The 16951-nt window shown below is 40.0% G+C and overlaps 1 protein-coding gene across 1 annotated transcript; it reads right to left on the bottom strand.

The window, feature by feature from the left end:
* Positions 1–850: 850 nt before the first annotated feature.
* Positions 851–15581, bottom strand: zdhhc13 (zinc finger DHHC-type palmitoyltransferase 13). The gene is made up of 17 exons (XM_050043407.1): positions 15506–15581; positions 12801–13006; positions 10305–10427; positions 9647–9724; positions 8374–8518; positions 8149–8213; positions 7483–7645; positions 6444–6569; positions 6174–6307; positions 5937–6037; positions 5319–5443; positions 5051–5113; positions 4019–4112; positions 3614–3697; positions 3361–3518; positions 2268–2365; positions 851–1458 (listed from the first exon to the last, which is right to left on the bottom strand). Exons 1-17 carry the CDS (start codon positions 15527–15529, stop codon positions 1320–1322), a joined length of 1926 nt encoding a protein of 641 aa, XP_049899364.1. The 5' UTR covers positions 15530–15581; the 3' UTR covers positions 851–1319.
* Between the last annotated feature and the right edge of the window lie 1370 nt (positions 15582–16951).

Below are 16951 nucleotides of genomic sequence, written 5' to 3'. Positions count from 1 at the left end.
TGAACATTAAGGAAAGATGACAACAATTGGATGAGTTTAAGTTCAATGTAAAGAAAACAAAATCTGAATTTAAGACAATTTAATACTGTTTTAAGGACCTGTAGACACCCTGTTATTTCAGTTTGTCAACTGAGTTTGACAAAAATAAAAAACAAGAAATGTGTTTTGGTTTTTCTTGTTTATGACGGAAGCAAAAATCACGATAGTCGTAGTATTAAAAGACTTTTATATTAAACAGAGCCCTTTGCCTTATTGATTATATAAAGATATTGGTTCATGGAGGCAAAAATGTTATGGTCAGGCCTGTTAAAAGTGACACATAATGTGACAAATAAAGTCCAAAATAACATTCTCCCTTAACACTACAAACTGACCCTTAAAATAAGACAGCTGAGTTGAACAATGTGCATAAAAATTTGGTCATTTATGTATCACTCATTCATTTTCCGTAGCTGCTTATCCTGTTAGGGGTTGTGGGGGGGGGCTGGAACCTGTCCTATCTGACATTGGGCGAGAGGCAGGGTACACCCTGGACAGGTCTCCAGACTATCACAGGGCTGACACATAGAGACAGACAACCATTCACACTCACATTCACACTTAGGGACCTGAATTAACCTAATTAACCTAACCTGCATGTCTTTGGACTGTGGGAAGAAGCTGGAGTACCCAGAGAAGGCCCATGTTGACACGGGGAACATGCAGGCTCTGCACAGGGCAGCTCCCCCACCCTGGGGGTTTGAACCGGGAATCCTCTTGCTGTGAGGTGACAATGCTAACCACTGCATCACTGTGCCGCTGTTCTATTGTCCACCACCTGTATGTAGAGGTCTGTGAGTCCACACAGAGGTAGTTGAAAAGACAGGCACAACATTGCTTTATTGAAGTACTATAGTGGTCATTCATTAAACACATGCAACTCTTACAAAAGTCATGAAACCAACTGTGTACACGTACAAAGATTCTTTTTTTCCTCCAGAACAGATGATAAAAAATAGGCTTGATGTGTTCATATAAAACATCTCAAAACTTCAATTCTGATTTAGGCCTTTTAAGGTTTAACCTCACCCAAATAAACACATTTGTGATTTTCATTTCACTTACATTGGTCAAGTATAAGGCAGCAGCAGGCTGTACAAAGAGCAACTGAATCAAACGATATCTACACAATGCTTTGTGTTTTACCAGCGTCTCGTATAGTGGTCTCTCTTTATAAGGAGCCAAATTGTTAAAAAAATAAATAAATACACTTTGTGCTTTTGGTCCAGAACCACTTTGAAAGTCTGACCCTTGACCCTGAGCGTGGGGTGGAGGGGAGGTCAGACCATGTCGGTGTGTCCGAACATGTGCTGGTCGCGGCCGGGCGGAAACTGCTGCGTCCAGTCGATGATGGGCGGTTTGAAGAGGCCACAACAACGCAGCTGGAAGAAGGACAGCAGGTTCCTCACCACGCCCAGACTGCAGAGAGATGAGTCAGGAGAGGACCATCAGTCAGAGTAAAGTGATAACTTGTACTTACTGTCAGGATATACCTTAGTGGTGTTGGATATGTTGACCAGGTACAGATTTGCCACTGCCATTAGACCTTTATCGATTTCGAGCCCAGGAGAAGTAAAATTAAACCTCGACCTTGTCAAACCAGAATTTGTGCAAATACATCAACGCCTGTGGGAGTTCTACACTGAGAACGGCAGCATACAGGGTCACACTATTTCAGACAAGCCATTTTTGGGCTTTAATAACCACAACAATCTATTTAAGCATCTGATTATTCTTTTAGACAAACGTATGATTTAATGCAGATGCAAATTTGAAAAATGTCTGAACACTGAGTCACATTTTTCAGCGTGCATTTGCACATGTAGTTGCACATTTACAAAGCTCTCAGTAGAGGTTTGCAAACACCAGCTTACACATGTTCAATTTGATTTAAGTCGTGATTTTATTTCCATAGAGACTAAATGTCATGTTTGACACAGTGGTATTAATAATAAATCAGGGCTTAATGTAGTAGAAGACATTTCTTACTGCACAAGACCTTGACTGCAAAGCATAAAGCTCCCGCTGCGTCATAATTACAACACAGCCATTAACTAAAGACATTAATCCCCTACATTAAATATTGATTTAAACTGTTTACCAACTGAAATAAAGCACATGGCATCACAGAGCTGCACTGACATGTGTAGAGCAAACTGTAACTTTGCTTTAAAAGATTGTGACATGCAAAGAAGACAAACAATGACTGATGACTACTATCAACTTACTTGTATGGATTCTGTCTGAGGGAGACTGATTGTCGGAGTTTTCTCTGGTGAAGCGTCAGGTTCGTCCTCTCGGCTGTGGTCAGTCCCAGGAAGGCAATCTGCTCAGACACAAAGGACAAACATCAGTCATCACCAGCACAGAGCAGACACTCTCTGTGTATGAACAGAGAAGGTCACTAGACGAAAACAGAATGAGATTAAATGCACTGGCTAAACAGGTTTGGCCTCTCTTGTCACTAGGTGGTATACTTCATTATGCGACAATCTAAGGGATGAAAAGAAAGTCAAGAAACAGTGTCTTAACAGCCGATTCACACTGAAAGCATTTTAAGAAGCACCTCAAGTCTATTTTTGTCACATTAAGGGAAGCATAATCTTCACAGACAGCTGTTTAAATCACACAGATATCCTGCTGTATATGTGTTTGAACTTATTAACCATATCTACATTGACTGATCAAGGCTCCCAGTCTGTCTGTGAGCCCGCCTGTTTCAGACTGAATCCCCTCATTTGCACAGTGGACACGAAATAAAATCAAATAATGAATACACAAAAACAATGTTGATTTCTTCCCATGGAGCCAACATGAAAACTGTTTTGGTTAGGCAAATGTCTGCCGTCGGTCAGCTTGGTGAAGGCAGGTAAGTCAGCTACTGTCCACCAAGCTCACGATAGCTTCTGCTGACAGACAGCTGAGACGTCTACGAACTACAGGTCAGTGTGGACTGAATGACACGTTGCTCACATCTCGCTTCCAGTGGGGATTTCCCAGTAATGCCTGCCTACCGCAATAAATGTGGAAGTTTTTTGAGACCCATCTGTACCATAACTTAATCATTACTAAAGTTATCTCTATAATAATTGTTATCAGCAATTAGAATATAAAAGATATCACATTATTTCACATTTGCAGATTTTTTAAGGCATTTACAAGACTACCAAAAAAAACAACTACTGATGGTGTATTTAATTTATGAGGGCAGATGACTCTGAGAGTCTTCATGTCAGTTCCTCTTCTTCACACGGAGAGCACTGTTCACAGGATCTCTGAGATCTGCAGGAAGTTGTTTACAGCCTCTAAGCCTGCACTCACCTGGTAGAGCTGCAGAAGCAGAGTTAAGCCAGACCAACAGGTGTGATAGAACGTCAGCAGGAAGACGCTGAGCAGCCAGGGGGAGCAGCCGACCAGGGCGGAGACCACGCCCCACAGGCCCTGCTCCTCATAATGCAGCACACAGTGAGTCGACCAGTCTGGAAAAAAATACAAACAGCACAGGCATGTGTATCGAATGTAAATATGAAACCGTGTCCGATACTGTTATTACACTGTGTGTGAAGTCACTCACATGTGAGACAACCGTAGAACATCCAGGCTCCCATCAGCATGAGGGAGAACAGAAATAAGATGAAGTAGTGATGGTTCCTCGCGCCTGGAAGACAACAAATGTGTTAGATGAAACATCACCTTCAACAGAAGAGTGCAAGCTTCTAGGCGAGCTAATACTGTAACAGATGTTGGCGACTATAACTAATCACGTCCAATTAAGTCAAACTGCACAAAACACATCCTCAGAAGAATGTTTAACATGTCTTTTACATGTTTAATGCAGATCCAGATGGAGATGAAACCTTTTCAGTTATTAGAATAACATATTTTGATGACTGCTTATGTTCATGCTCTCAAACTAGAAACACATTATTGTATTTTCTGGCGGCTGCGATCACTTGTCACTTGCTACAATCTGTCGTACCGATGCAGCCGTTGGTCCAGATGGAGTGGTGATCCTGCTTCGCCACACAGCCGTCACAGTAGAAGCAGTGGTTCGTTCTCATTGGTTTCTTTATCTGTGAACAAAGCAATGTAAAACAGAGCAGGTTGTCAGTGTCTGTGTTGATGGAACAGTGCTGGAAAAATGGTTTTGTGTTCAGAGTAAACTTGCACAGATTAATCGGCAGCGCTCGGAATTGGGCCGGTTTTCACAGGATTGGCCATGACCTGCGACGGTCCGGTCAGTCTAAAATATGCCAATTTTAAAACTCTGGACAAATTCCCGCCGCGCCGCATGATTGACATTGTTTAACATCAGCAGCGCGCACACACGCACATGTGCAACTCACAGCTTGGGCGATGTGAGGAAGTGAAACATGGGCGGCTTCTCACCTTAATCCTTCACGCACACATCAAAAGAGAGAGGGAGAGAGTTGTTAACTGACCGTGTTAATTTCAACTGCAGAGCTCTCACTGCTGCACTGTGCCGCTTGAAACTGACAAGGCACATGTCCGAATGTTAAAATCTAGTTGTTAAAATAAGAATGTCCATAACACTGCACTTTGTAGATGTGAAGACCTGTCAGTTTTCCACAGGAGATATATTTCCTTTTTTATCTATTCAAGAAATTACCCACACATGCTATACACCAAGAATTATTATTTTATTTATCTATGTTTTTATTTATGTATGCCTTTTTTACTTACTTATTTTGATACTGTACCTGAAGTTCTATTTGAGCAAAAAGGAAAATGTTTCTTAACCTGTGTCACTGTTTTTATTTGTTTGTTTGAGATGATTATTGGAAAGCTGGTTGTATCTTGGTTAAAGTGCTCTAATAAAGGAAAGATAGAAAATATTGCAATATCTTGTGTGCTGTAAAGTGGTTTGAAAAAAAAGAAAGAAATCGGAATCGGCCAAAATCGGAATCGGCCGTCCAAGCATTCTGCAAATCGGAAATTGGGATCGGCCCAAAAAAATGGTAATCAGTGCAAGTCTAGTTCAGAGCCTCACCATGCAGGAAGTGCAGAATATTCTGGGGTCCAGACAGCCAGCTTCAGCCAACACCAACACATTCTGGCGACACAAACAAAACAAAACTCTGCTCACTTGTGCGTAAAACACTAACACGCCCTATGGACAGAGGGGTGTCGTATGCTGTAAAGCCTTGTGAGGCAAATTGTGATTTGTGATATTGGGCTTTATAAATAAAACTGATTGAATTGAAATTGATTGACAACATCATTCAGTGTCGAATGATGGTGTTTGAATGCATTCCCACCATTTTCTTTTCTTCTTCGGTTGCCTTGACGAAGCCTGGGTCAGTCCTGCAGGTGCGGAGGTAGTAGTAGAGCAGAGCAGTGGCATTCAGAGTGAATAAGACCTGAACTGTGGCGCTGGGCCCATGTGAGGGTCAAAGGTTAAGGTCTGTGCAGCCTTGCTTACTCAATGTGTTTATGGAAACGACAATAAACGCAGCCAAAAAGGTATGGTTTCCTTACACAGACAAGACAATCAGTTTAGTTTCCTGTTAACTTCATCATCCCATAACTTATAAATGTCTGGACAAGCTTAATATCTGGTGAAACTGGTAACATATCATACTTAAAATGCAACCTGCGTTATAGCATTTTGGTCTGTTTTTTGCCTCCTGTGAATGTAAAAATTGGTCTCTGAGACATGTTCTCACTCTCTGATTCTGATCGACTGACATAGTGAAGGATCCCTGATCTTTTTTTGCCAGTAAAATCCACTGTAGCTCCTGCTAAAGTCCATCTGACCCGTCCTCTAGAGGCAAGAGGAACGGCCACCCTACAATGAAACAAACCCTGATTTGTAGGGAACATCACAAATGTTTTCTAACTGTTTTAGGGTGTTGGTTCCCTCAAAGAAAGGATATCTGGGAGGAACCAGAGGCACCAAGTGACGAGCATCCAGAACACTGAAGCCATGAGAGCTGTAGCTGGTAGGAGTGTCTGAAAGGCTGGACTTGGGAAGTTCCTTTTGAGACACAAACATTTCCTTATTAAATGACAAACACCTGGTTTGTACAACATGCAGATTTAGCACATCAGCAATTTAAAAACAATTCTTTCTCAATGCAATTTGAACTCATAACAGTGAAATGTGTTCTCACCTTGAAGCCAGATTGAGTACACCTATCACACAGGCCAGCAGGATCCCTTTAAGCAACCACGACTCTGAGTTCATGTCCACTATGGCGCCCACACTTCCAAACATGGCAGTGCAGAACAGAAACTGCAGAAAGACCTGGTAACATACAACAGGATGGTGCTACAGTTACACTTTTCTACAATTTACTGGGGATTGTTTTGTTTTATGTGTGAGCAGACATTTTGTGTTTATACTCAAGATGTCATGTGTGTGGTCTGCAGTATGTGTGTACCCTGTATCTGTTGACGATCCGCAGGCAGCGCGAGTTGGAGCGAATCCGGTCCTGTTTGATGTGGTTGAGCATGTGGATGAGCAGCGGGCTGTGAACCTGGTGGGCCAAGTCGATGGGAGTGTGACCCTGAAGAGGAAACATTAAAAACACCACAAAGACACATGCTTCATTATTGATTCAATTCTAAATAAAAGGATTAAAAAAGTGTCTAGAATTGTGCCGCTTTTGAACACACACACTGTTCACGCTGCAAGTAATTTAAAGGAGCACTTCATCCCCCAAGCTAACATACTTGTGGTTGAGAAGTACTGAGTTTACGATTGGATAAATAAGTTGTGTGAGAGTTTGTAAACAGATGTTCTGATGTAGTGCTGCCGTTGTTTGATGCAGCCCCCTATGACTTTGACTCATCAAGAATTTTCTCTGTCACAGAGAAAGGTGAGTAACTGACATACAAATGATGACTTGTGAGGTGAAGTATTCTTCTTATTCAATGACATAACATGTCTCCTACTTAACCGCAATGTCCATTTTTAGTTTCTGTGCACCCGAGGTTTCGAGTTTCACATCACACTCATTTAATTTGCACACTGAACTATGTTTGGCTACAAACATAGTTCGGATGAATTTTACACTCAGATTTTAGGAGAGCACAGAGAAGCATTTTGACCTCAGCTGATAAATGTGAAAATAGCTTTCTAGTGTCAAACTTTGCATGGGCATCATTCTGCACAGTGAAGGAGGGGGACTATCAGTCTACCTTTCTATGCAGTCTGTCTTTCACCCCATCTGTGACAACTGCTGATAAACTAAACTAAAAATCCTTCTATGTCTTCAACATTCTGCACTCACAACAAAGTGCAAATGGATTCACTGTTGATGCCAGATGGTCACAAAAGTCCAGGCATATCTTTTTTCACAGCTTGCTCAACGGCCAGATTGCTTTAGTCATTTATTGCTGAGAGAAATAAGTTTCTGACTAGTAGCATGTGTTAATCACAGCGCAACAGCAGATTGGAACCTTCACCGCGAGACTTACGTTGATGTTTTCTGCGTCCACGCTGGCCCCAGCCTCCAGCAGGATGTGGGCGGCATCTACGTTTCCTGCCAGCACGGCACAGTGAAGCGGAGTGTTTCTGTTCACTTTGTCCACAGCACTCACAGAAGCGTTATTCTTGATTAAGAAGTTTGTGGGTTCAGGCCTGGGACAGAAGAACAAGAAGACAGAAGAACAAGAAATGGTTTTTGTTTTTAACAACCTGTCTCAATACTAATGTCAAGAGATCGTGTAATAACTTCATATTCATAAGATATTTAACCACTGGTCTCTGGACTGTTCAACAGTTGTGGTCTGTGCTTTTACATCTTAAGAACAATTTATTTTATTAATATTAAAACAGCTGTGATGTAGCCAACTTACACAACTTTTCTATTTTGAATTGTTTTTTTTCTGACTTTAACACTATCTAAAATTCCTGCATTTTTCTTTTATCAATGCAAAGAAGAAGTCAAAAGATGTATCCTTTTTTGTTCATCTCTGTTAGTTAATACACTGTGATTTCATGTAAAACATGTGGGCAGACAACATGTGCTGGTTGCTTTTAGATTCAGACCGACTGCAAATGTAAATAGTGTAACTATTAAATAATATTTACATATTCATGGTGAGGTTTAAAGTATATTTATAAAGGATTACGGTGCTTACCCAATAATCTTCTGGGCTGCTAACATCAGTGGTGTTTGTCCGTTGCAGTCAGGTCCATCGACTTCCTGGAGGCAAAGAACCAAATGAGAGGATTACCAACCAGGAATAATAAACTTGCTCTAAGCAACCTCAACTAATGCAATGAGAGAATACTGTTAACACAAATGCGAGTGTTACAGTGTAATAGGATCTAGAGTGTGTGTCTGTGTGTGCGTGGAGTCTGACCTGTCCCTTAGCCATGAGATAAGCTGCGATGGCCATGTGCTGAAAAAGGATGGCGAGGTGGAGAGAGCGGTAACCTTCTCCGTCTGCGACGGAGGGATCTGCTCCGTATCTCATCAGCTGGATCACCATGGAGAGGTGGCCCTGCCTCATCATTGACAAAAACCACAGACAGCTTTATGGAGGGAGCACTGAACTGAATCAGTTACATACAGAAAGCACTTCAGCCAGTCAGACACAAATCATCAATTGTCTTATGTTTCATTTCAGTTGGTACAGTTGTTACACATTTTGTCATAAAACTACCTACTATTTACGAATAAAGTCTCTCCAATTTCTGTCAAATGTAACCTGTGATGTCTGATAAATGCAAACTGGGAATCCATTGGAGATGGAATGTCTGAATCTGAAGATCAAAGCCAAACCTTGGATCTGTGTTTCCGTCTATATAACCGGTCAGCATACTGGTGTAGTGTTTAAAACATAAAGACAAAATAACTACTCATTTATCCATCCATCCATTTTTATCCAACTATTCGCTGCTAGGTCATGAAGCCAGCAAACTAAGCAAGGTATTCGAGGCATCCCTCTCCCCAGCAACATTGTCCGGCTCCACCTGGGGACTCAGAGGTTTTCCCAGGCCAAATGAGAAATTCAATCCCTCCATCATGTTTTGGGTCTGACCCGGGGCCTCTGTTTTGTTGGATGTGCCCAAAAAACCTCTGATGGAAGGCACCCAGGAGGCATCCTGATCAGATGCCTGAACCACCGCAACCTGCCCTTTTTCATACAAAGGAGCAGCAGCTCTACTCTGAGCTCCGTCCAGATAACTGAGCTCCTCACCTTGTCTGTAAGGCTGAGCCCAGCCACTTTACAGAGGAAGCAAATTTTAGCTGCTTGCACTTGCAGTCTCATTCTTTCAGTTTCTACCCAAAGCTCATGACCATGGGTGAAGGTCGGAATGTAGATGGACTGATAAATGAAGAGCTTTGCCTTCTGGCTCAGCTCCCTCTTCACCACAACGTTCCAATCACTGCTGACATCTCACATAACAACCTGTCCATCCCACGCTCTATTTTACCCTCACTCATAAACAAGACCCCAGGATACAGCCTAAAGCTGCAGAAATTAAAGATAATTTTTGATTTTAAAATATTCCTCTTTACATTTCTTTGACAGATAAATGATATACAAACAATCAAACCAGGATTTAATAAAATCTCAAACAGACAGGCAGACCAACAGCAAATCAATCCCTGTGTGGTCGTTCATTCACCTTATGGCCCAGTGAAGAGGAGTAGAGTTCAGGTCGCCTCCAAGCTGGTCAACTATCGACCCTTTAGAAATATAATACCTGTCGGGGAAGATACAGAGAGCAAATCAGTGTTGAAACATAAATCGGTGTCAACAGTTCAGAACATTTCATGTTGGAGGTGGTTGTTTTTCAGTTCAGTTGTCTCTATTTCTTTTCTAGATGTTTTCTGTGAGGTCGTTTGTTATTGCTCAAAGCGCTGTGCTTCATCTCAGACTCTTCTGACAGTGAGAAATAACATATATGAAGTCCCTGAGGAAGGACCGACTGTACTGAAGCTGTTTGTTTTCAACATGATGGTTAACTAACAGCAGCAACACCAATCTATTTACATTTACTCTGAGTGTTGCAATTCTAACTTCCAGTAGGGTAAGCAACATGTGATACTAAATAAATAATTTCAATAAATTTAAATATAATGGCCCTGCATCTCATTTACCTGATCATACAGTACAATGTTTTTCCCTTATTTCACTCAAACTAAGCAGTGACACAGGGCAACTACTCAGGTAAGACAGTCTCTGTGTTTGGACAAATACGGTGAGTAACCTGCAGAAAAATTCCTCATGTCTCTTTGGTAAGTCTGTTGTAGTGAGAAAGACATTATAACAACAGGTCTTACTTGACAAGCTCTGCGCGGTTGTTGATGGCCGCCCAGTGCAGCAGAGTGACGTTCTCTTTGTCTGGCTGCCTGACGTCGTATCCTGCTTCCACCAGCTCCTTACAACGCTCAAGGATACCAAACCTGACAGGAACAAAGACAGAAAAACAGTTTATAAGCACACCGATTATAATAACTACTGACCTACAACAAATAAATAAAATACAGAACAAGAACTAAAATAAACAAAACTCCTGTTAAAGCAAGGCAGAAATAACAACACATTTCCAACTAGAAGCCACTTGACAGACAGGAAACTGTCAACTGTGAGTTCCAGTACAAAATCAAGTTCGTTTAATAACAGCTTCAGGTTGTGTGATAAAAATGTGACCCCAGCTCGCAGCTCACCTCGCTTGTACCTGTAATTGCTTTATTACCTCTGCCAAGGAGGTCATGTTTTCTGTTTGGTTTGCTGGTTTGTTTGTCAGCAACACTACTGGCACAGTTTTTAATGAGACTCAGAGGAAGTGTGATACATGGGCCGAGGACGAACAAACAACATTTTGGAGCAGGTCCAAATCACAGGGCAGTTACACAAATTATTTTTCACTTTGGTCAACATTGCGAGATAGGGCTTTTGGCCTTTATGGAATAGATGTCATACATCTTAAAGTCTCAGTGAAATGAGAAATACATTTTCACAGATTTAATCTGGTGTCTCTGACTGTCCTAATTGATCATTCATCTCTTGTTATAGACCAAATATAGAGTATTTTTTACATCAAAACCCATGTCTTTTCTCTCTCTGTAAACTGTTTCAAATGTTGGATGACTCATTCTGCCCACAGGGGTGTTTACAAAAGTTTATCTACTCAAATGAACCACACCGGTGATATAAAAACACACTTCACTGCTTGTGGGTTGTAGTAGCTACTACGAAACAGAGCAATATGGAGAGACATGAAAAGAGATGTGTATTTGGATTCACTTTTTTAGTTTTTAGTGTCTGTTAGCCTACACATGGAGGTGCCCAAACTTCACACAGAAAGCAGTCTTAATGGGAGAACCAGTACAATTCTAACAACACTTATTTCTTAAACTGAGGTGCCTATAGAAATCAAAACACACGCATATTATACAGCTAATCATACTCTAACTCACGTCCAAATTTTAATTGTCTGCAATAAACCCCACCGGAGATATTAAGAAAATATTAACCAGACATATAGCAGAGGCACTAGCAGATTTGCATTTCATAGAAGACTATTGGCCTTAGCAGAGGTCTGCAGGCTACAAGTGTCCTTCTAATATATTACTTAAATATTTCTATTCTGTTTTACTTTTTATATTCTTTCCCTTTCTGTAATTGTTACAGATCTTGCATTACATAAATTTTGTTACTATTTTCTAGTATGCTGATATTGGTTTGTATGTAATGTGTACATGGATTCCTCTGACAGACGTTGAGATGAACAGACAGATAGGAGCAGCTCTGCAAATTCTTTTCTTTCATTTGCCCGTCTTACAAGAGGAGCGACCTTTGCTCTCCTCACTGATCAGTTAACTGCGAGTACGGCTGTGTAATAATCTCAGCTACAGCACACTGACAGGTTTGTGCAGCCTTTACTTTCTTTTCTTTCTAAACTGCTTTCAAACTGGACAAAATGAATCATCGCCCTCTAACTGATAATTAAACACAGACCTCTGAAAGACTTTGTACGTTCCTTGGGTTTTGTTGCGCAACTCCAGTGCAAATATATTGACTCAACACTTGTCGGTGACAGATATTCATGGTAAAGAAACATAGGGTGTAGTTACCTGTGTGCTCCATAGTTTGAATATATTTGAATCTTATATCTTCCCAATACATTTTAGTACAAAACCTGGGCAGCAATTTTTGAGGGGCATTTATTTAAGGACATAAACACAGAAAACAAAATGAAAGCAGAAATTATCATTTTTGTCATGTTTAAATCTGAGGCTAAGAGTTATTGTAGATCATTTCCTGTGTAGCTGCAGTGGTAAACCATTCAAGAGATACTTTTAATATGCTACATCTAAATTAGATATTTTATTAAGTTTAGGGTAATATTTTTAACACTAAATGTTTAAGGCCAAATACAGTTTTTGATCCTGCCTAAGGACACATAATTTTATCCTACAAAGGTTTTACGGGGTCATCTGGAACCTTAGAAAAAGAGTATCAAGATGTTGATCTGGTTGCACAATATATAATGGTACACTCAGCAAAAGGCCTTTCTGGATTTTTAACAAAGGAAATTTCTATTTTATTACAACTTGGGTTTAATTGTAGTCTGGGCAATAATTTCTATTGATAATAGATCTAGGAACAGAGCAACATCTCTAAATAGAGGTCCAATAGGTCAAGAAACATGAGCTATCAGATGAACAGAGAGGTTGGGAAAAAAAAAGGTTTAGTCAAACTTATTTAACATTCACTGCTTATTTAACTTCTTTGACAATCACCACTTCCAGAGCTAATGTTCCTTTACTTACTGGGTTGCCTTCACTATGTCCCAGCTGCCGCTGTCATCCATGTGCGACCGTCTCTTTGGCTGCTGACTGATGTCCATCGCCTGATCTGTGTTCTTGGCGAACTGTCCGTGAAAACCTGTCATGAAGGGGTGCGCTGCTCTCGGCCCGTGGCTGTGAGAATGACCTCCATGTCCGTGTTGACAGCCGTCATGCATGTGGCCGTGACCCTGTGACACACGTACAAGGAAAACACACAGATTGAGTGGAAAGTGGTCCACGTGGAGATCTTAAATTGGCAGAGAACAATAGCTTTGCTGATTAGAGCCAGTCACATAATGACACTCCTGCAGCCTTAACGGGATGAAAGCCAGCTGACCGCTCACTGAGGTCACCCAGCTGCTCCTGGGTTTAAGTTGCATCTTTTATTTGTAAGGTGTCACTGTCTAAAATAAGTGATAACATGGTAAAAAGCGAACATTTTTGAACTGCAGCAAACAGCTACAAAACATTTAGATTTTTGTGCATGAGCTGTAGTGTTAGACAGTATGACAATAATATATACTGTGAGGTTTTTCTCAGTCGTCAGGGATTTTGCTAAACTGTTTTTTACCTTGGTACAATAGCTATCACTTTATTATCTCTGGGTGCATTAGACCAGAGGCAATATTAAGAATAACTGAACAAGAACTCTTAATGACAACATTTGATTTTTACTAAGATATTTGCATCAATGTGCTGAAGTAAATGTATTTGGTATAGGGCTGCAACTAACGATTATTTTCACTGTCGACCAATCTGTCGATTATTTCTTCGATTAGTCGACTAATCATTTCATCGAAAAATGTGTTAAAATGTTGAAAATTGTCGGTCTGATGCTCCCAAACCACAAAAATATGTCATCTAATGTCTTGTTTCGTACTCACACCAAAGGGTTTTAGTTCACCGTCATGGGAGAGTGTGTAAAGCTGCCAATATTTGAACATAAGAAGCTGAAATAAGAGTATTTTGGGGTACTTTTATAGTACTTTTCTATGACAATGCATCAAACCGATTAGTCGACTACTAAAATAGTCACCGATTATTTTAATAGTCAATTAGTCATTGATTAGGTAAGGTATGGTATATAATTTGGTGAATATATAAGGTATATAATTTGGAAAAAAAATAGACATTTTTGTCTGGATATTACATCAACAAACTATTTCAATCAATCAATCAATCAATCAATAATTTTATTTATAAAGCCCAATATCACAAATTACAATTTGCCTCACAGGGCTTTACAGCATACGACATCCCTCTGTCCTTAGGACCCTCACAACGGGGAAAAAAAACGGTAGAAACCTCAGGAAGAGCAACTGAGGAGGGATCCCTCTTCCAGGACGGACAGATGTGCAATAGATGTCGTACAGAACAGATCAACATGATAAATTAACAGTAATCCGTATGACACGATCAGACAGAAAGAGAGACAGAGAGAGAGAGAGACAGAGACATTTCAAGCCCATTTACTATATAGTCAGAGATCTTGATATAAAATTTAGCGCTGAAACAATAGCTGACTTAAGCATTTGAGTGAATTATCAAACGAAAATACCATATATTCTATTTCATATCACTGTAACTTGAATATTTATTGAATACTGATGGTGTTTCCACGGGTTTTGGGATAATGTAATGAACATTTTCAGTTTTTCAGAGACTAAAGGAACAATAAATTAAAAAAGAAAGATCTGACAGATTAGTCCACAATAAAAATAACTGTTGGTTGCAGTCCCAAGATTATTAAATATACTGTTAGAGACATTGTTATCAATTCCACCCACTCCTACTGAGCTGACTAAGAGTGTGATACACATTTTACATTAGTTTTGAAGATGTTAATAGAAATGGTTGGAGGAGGTTTGTATGCGAATACTTGGGGTATATTTTTGGTTTAGCTGTCTGCTGTCAGTGCCATAGCTGTGAGTTAATGGGTTAATACTGTATCCTGTGGTGAACTACTCCTTTACCACAGCTGCCCCTGGCTGCTTAGGGATGCTGTCAGACTGATGTTGATGCTGACGGTCAGACTCCTGACAATCTGCTGCCATGATCCGCACAGATGGCTAACTTAACATATGGCAGAGGCAAGCCGCTGTCTGGGTGTAATAATTATAAACACATGTGGATTTGGATGAACACATGCAGCTAACTTAAAGACAACCAGGAAAACAGCCCGGAGTTTAGCTGTAAAACAGGATTGCAGTGTCGTCAATACAGACGTAGACTGTAAAGGTAACTACGCAAAGAAATGGTTAAACACATCCGTTAGCTGTCAACGCATTATCATGTCACCCAGACAAGTCAAACAGACTTCCCCTGACGTGGACGTTAATGCGTTAACACGAAGGAAATTAGCTAAATCTGAGGGTTGAGGAGAGATTAGCTAGCTAACGTTAGCCTCTGTTTAACCCCAGGTAACTAGCAGCAGGCTAACTACGCCCACTGAAGCTAGCAGATTGACAGTTGCTTCGTCTGTGTCGATGTGTCTCAGTGAAGACAGGTTATTCCGCCTTACAGCAACTTACCGACACGCTCAAATTAAACAGCAACCGAGCGAGTAAATGCTAACAGCCGGAAATAATACTGTAAGGACAAACTACGTCAGGTAATTTTCCACCAGGTGACAGAGTATAAACACAGGTAACAGAAGCAGTTAGCTAGTGAATACGAAACCGACTCACATTTTCGTCCTCATTCCAGTCCATCTTGTTGTGTAGGAACGAAGAGAAGTTCCTACTGTTGGACTGGCGACAGGCAACGTACAACTTCCGCTCTGTGGTTTTCATAATAAAAGTCGCGCGATCAAAGTTGAAAAAGAGCAAAGATTTTCTATGCCCCCTTTTTTTCCATCTCTTTAAATCTTTTTTAATATTTTTTTTCCTTCTTCAGTCTTTATTTTATTTTATTTTTTAAATAAAATCATATATTTTATTTGTAAAAACTACATTTTCCAAACTTGTCTGCCATGCTCGTGTCTTTTCTATACATGTATGACCCTTTAGATTTTTTTTTATTTGTTGAATATTTTCTTTATCAGAAATTCTGTTCTCGCTTTTATACTATTATCAATGCATGTTTAACTTTGAAAACCCCAATAAAAAGAATAAAGCAAACTGCAGGAAGCCAAATTCATAGATTATTTAGATGCCAATTTAAAAGCCACAGGGATGCCTGCATAATGCAGTGGCCTTTGGCGTGCTACGTCTGTTACATTTTTGTTATATCTTATGCTATATTTATTATTCATTGCATGCTATACAAGGTTATAAGGTTCATTTTTTGTCCTTTTACAACAATGCGTTGCACAATAAAGTTTAAGTTGTATCCCATTCACAACATATATACAAATATTAAAATAAGAATTGAATAAAACGAAGTAAAATACAGCAACAAACTAACCATATACACATGTACTCATAAATCCTTATATACATGCTGTATATGAATAGATACAAAGGGTAGTAGTCTACAAAAGGAAGTGGTACAGTGATGTGCAAAATCAGCACGACATAAAAGTTTAATATACTATAGGCTACTATACTATACTATATTTTACTATTTAGAGGCTATTTAAAAGCCACAGACATGCTTGCATTATGCAGTGGGCCTCTGGCATGCCACATCCATTATATTCCACTATATCTACTATCTATTACAGTGGTTTCCAACTGGTCCAGACACAGGGTCCAGATTTCTCCTTAGTCATTAATTCAAGGTCCACACAGTTTAATATATTCAGTGTCATACTTGCATTTGTCCATGTCGTTAAGCTGGTTTGCTGTCTCTGTCAAGCAGCTATCCGTTAGTCACTTCGACATAACAGTGTTGTGCCAGAAATTCACTGTACTTAAAAAATAAAGTGGTTTTTTTACAAACTTGACATGTCTCTTGCGGTCCTTTCAGAATGGAACCACGACCCACTTTTGGACTGCAAGCCACGAGTTGGGAACCAACCGCTGATCTATTAACTATTATATACTATTATTTATTTTTATCACTCTACAACACAAGGCTGAGCAATCAAATGTAGCCTATTCAGAAATGACATTTAAATATTAAATTAGAAAAGAATAAAATGAAATAAAATACAGTAAAAACAAACAATATATACCATTACTTATAAACAA

Source organism: Epinephelus moara, chromosome 1, assembly GCF_006386435.1.
Source record: "Epinephelus moara isolate mb chromosome 1, YSFRI_EMoa_1.0, whole genome shotgun sequence".
Lineage (NCBI taxonomy): Eukaryota > Metazoa > Chordata > Actinopteri > Perciformes > Serranidae > Epinephelus > Epinephelus moara.
Note: the sequence above shows the minus strand (reverse complement) of the source record. Positions and strands in the feature narration are given on the sequence as shown.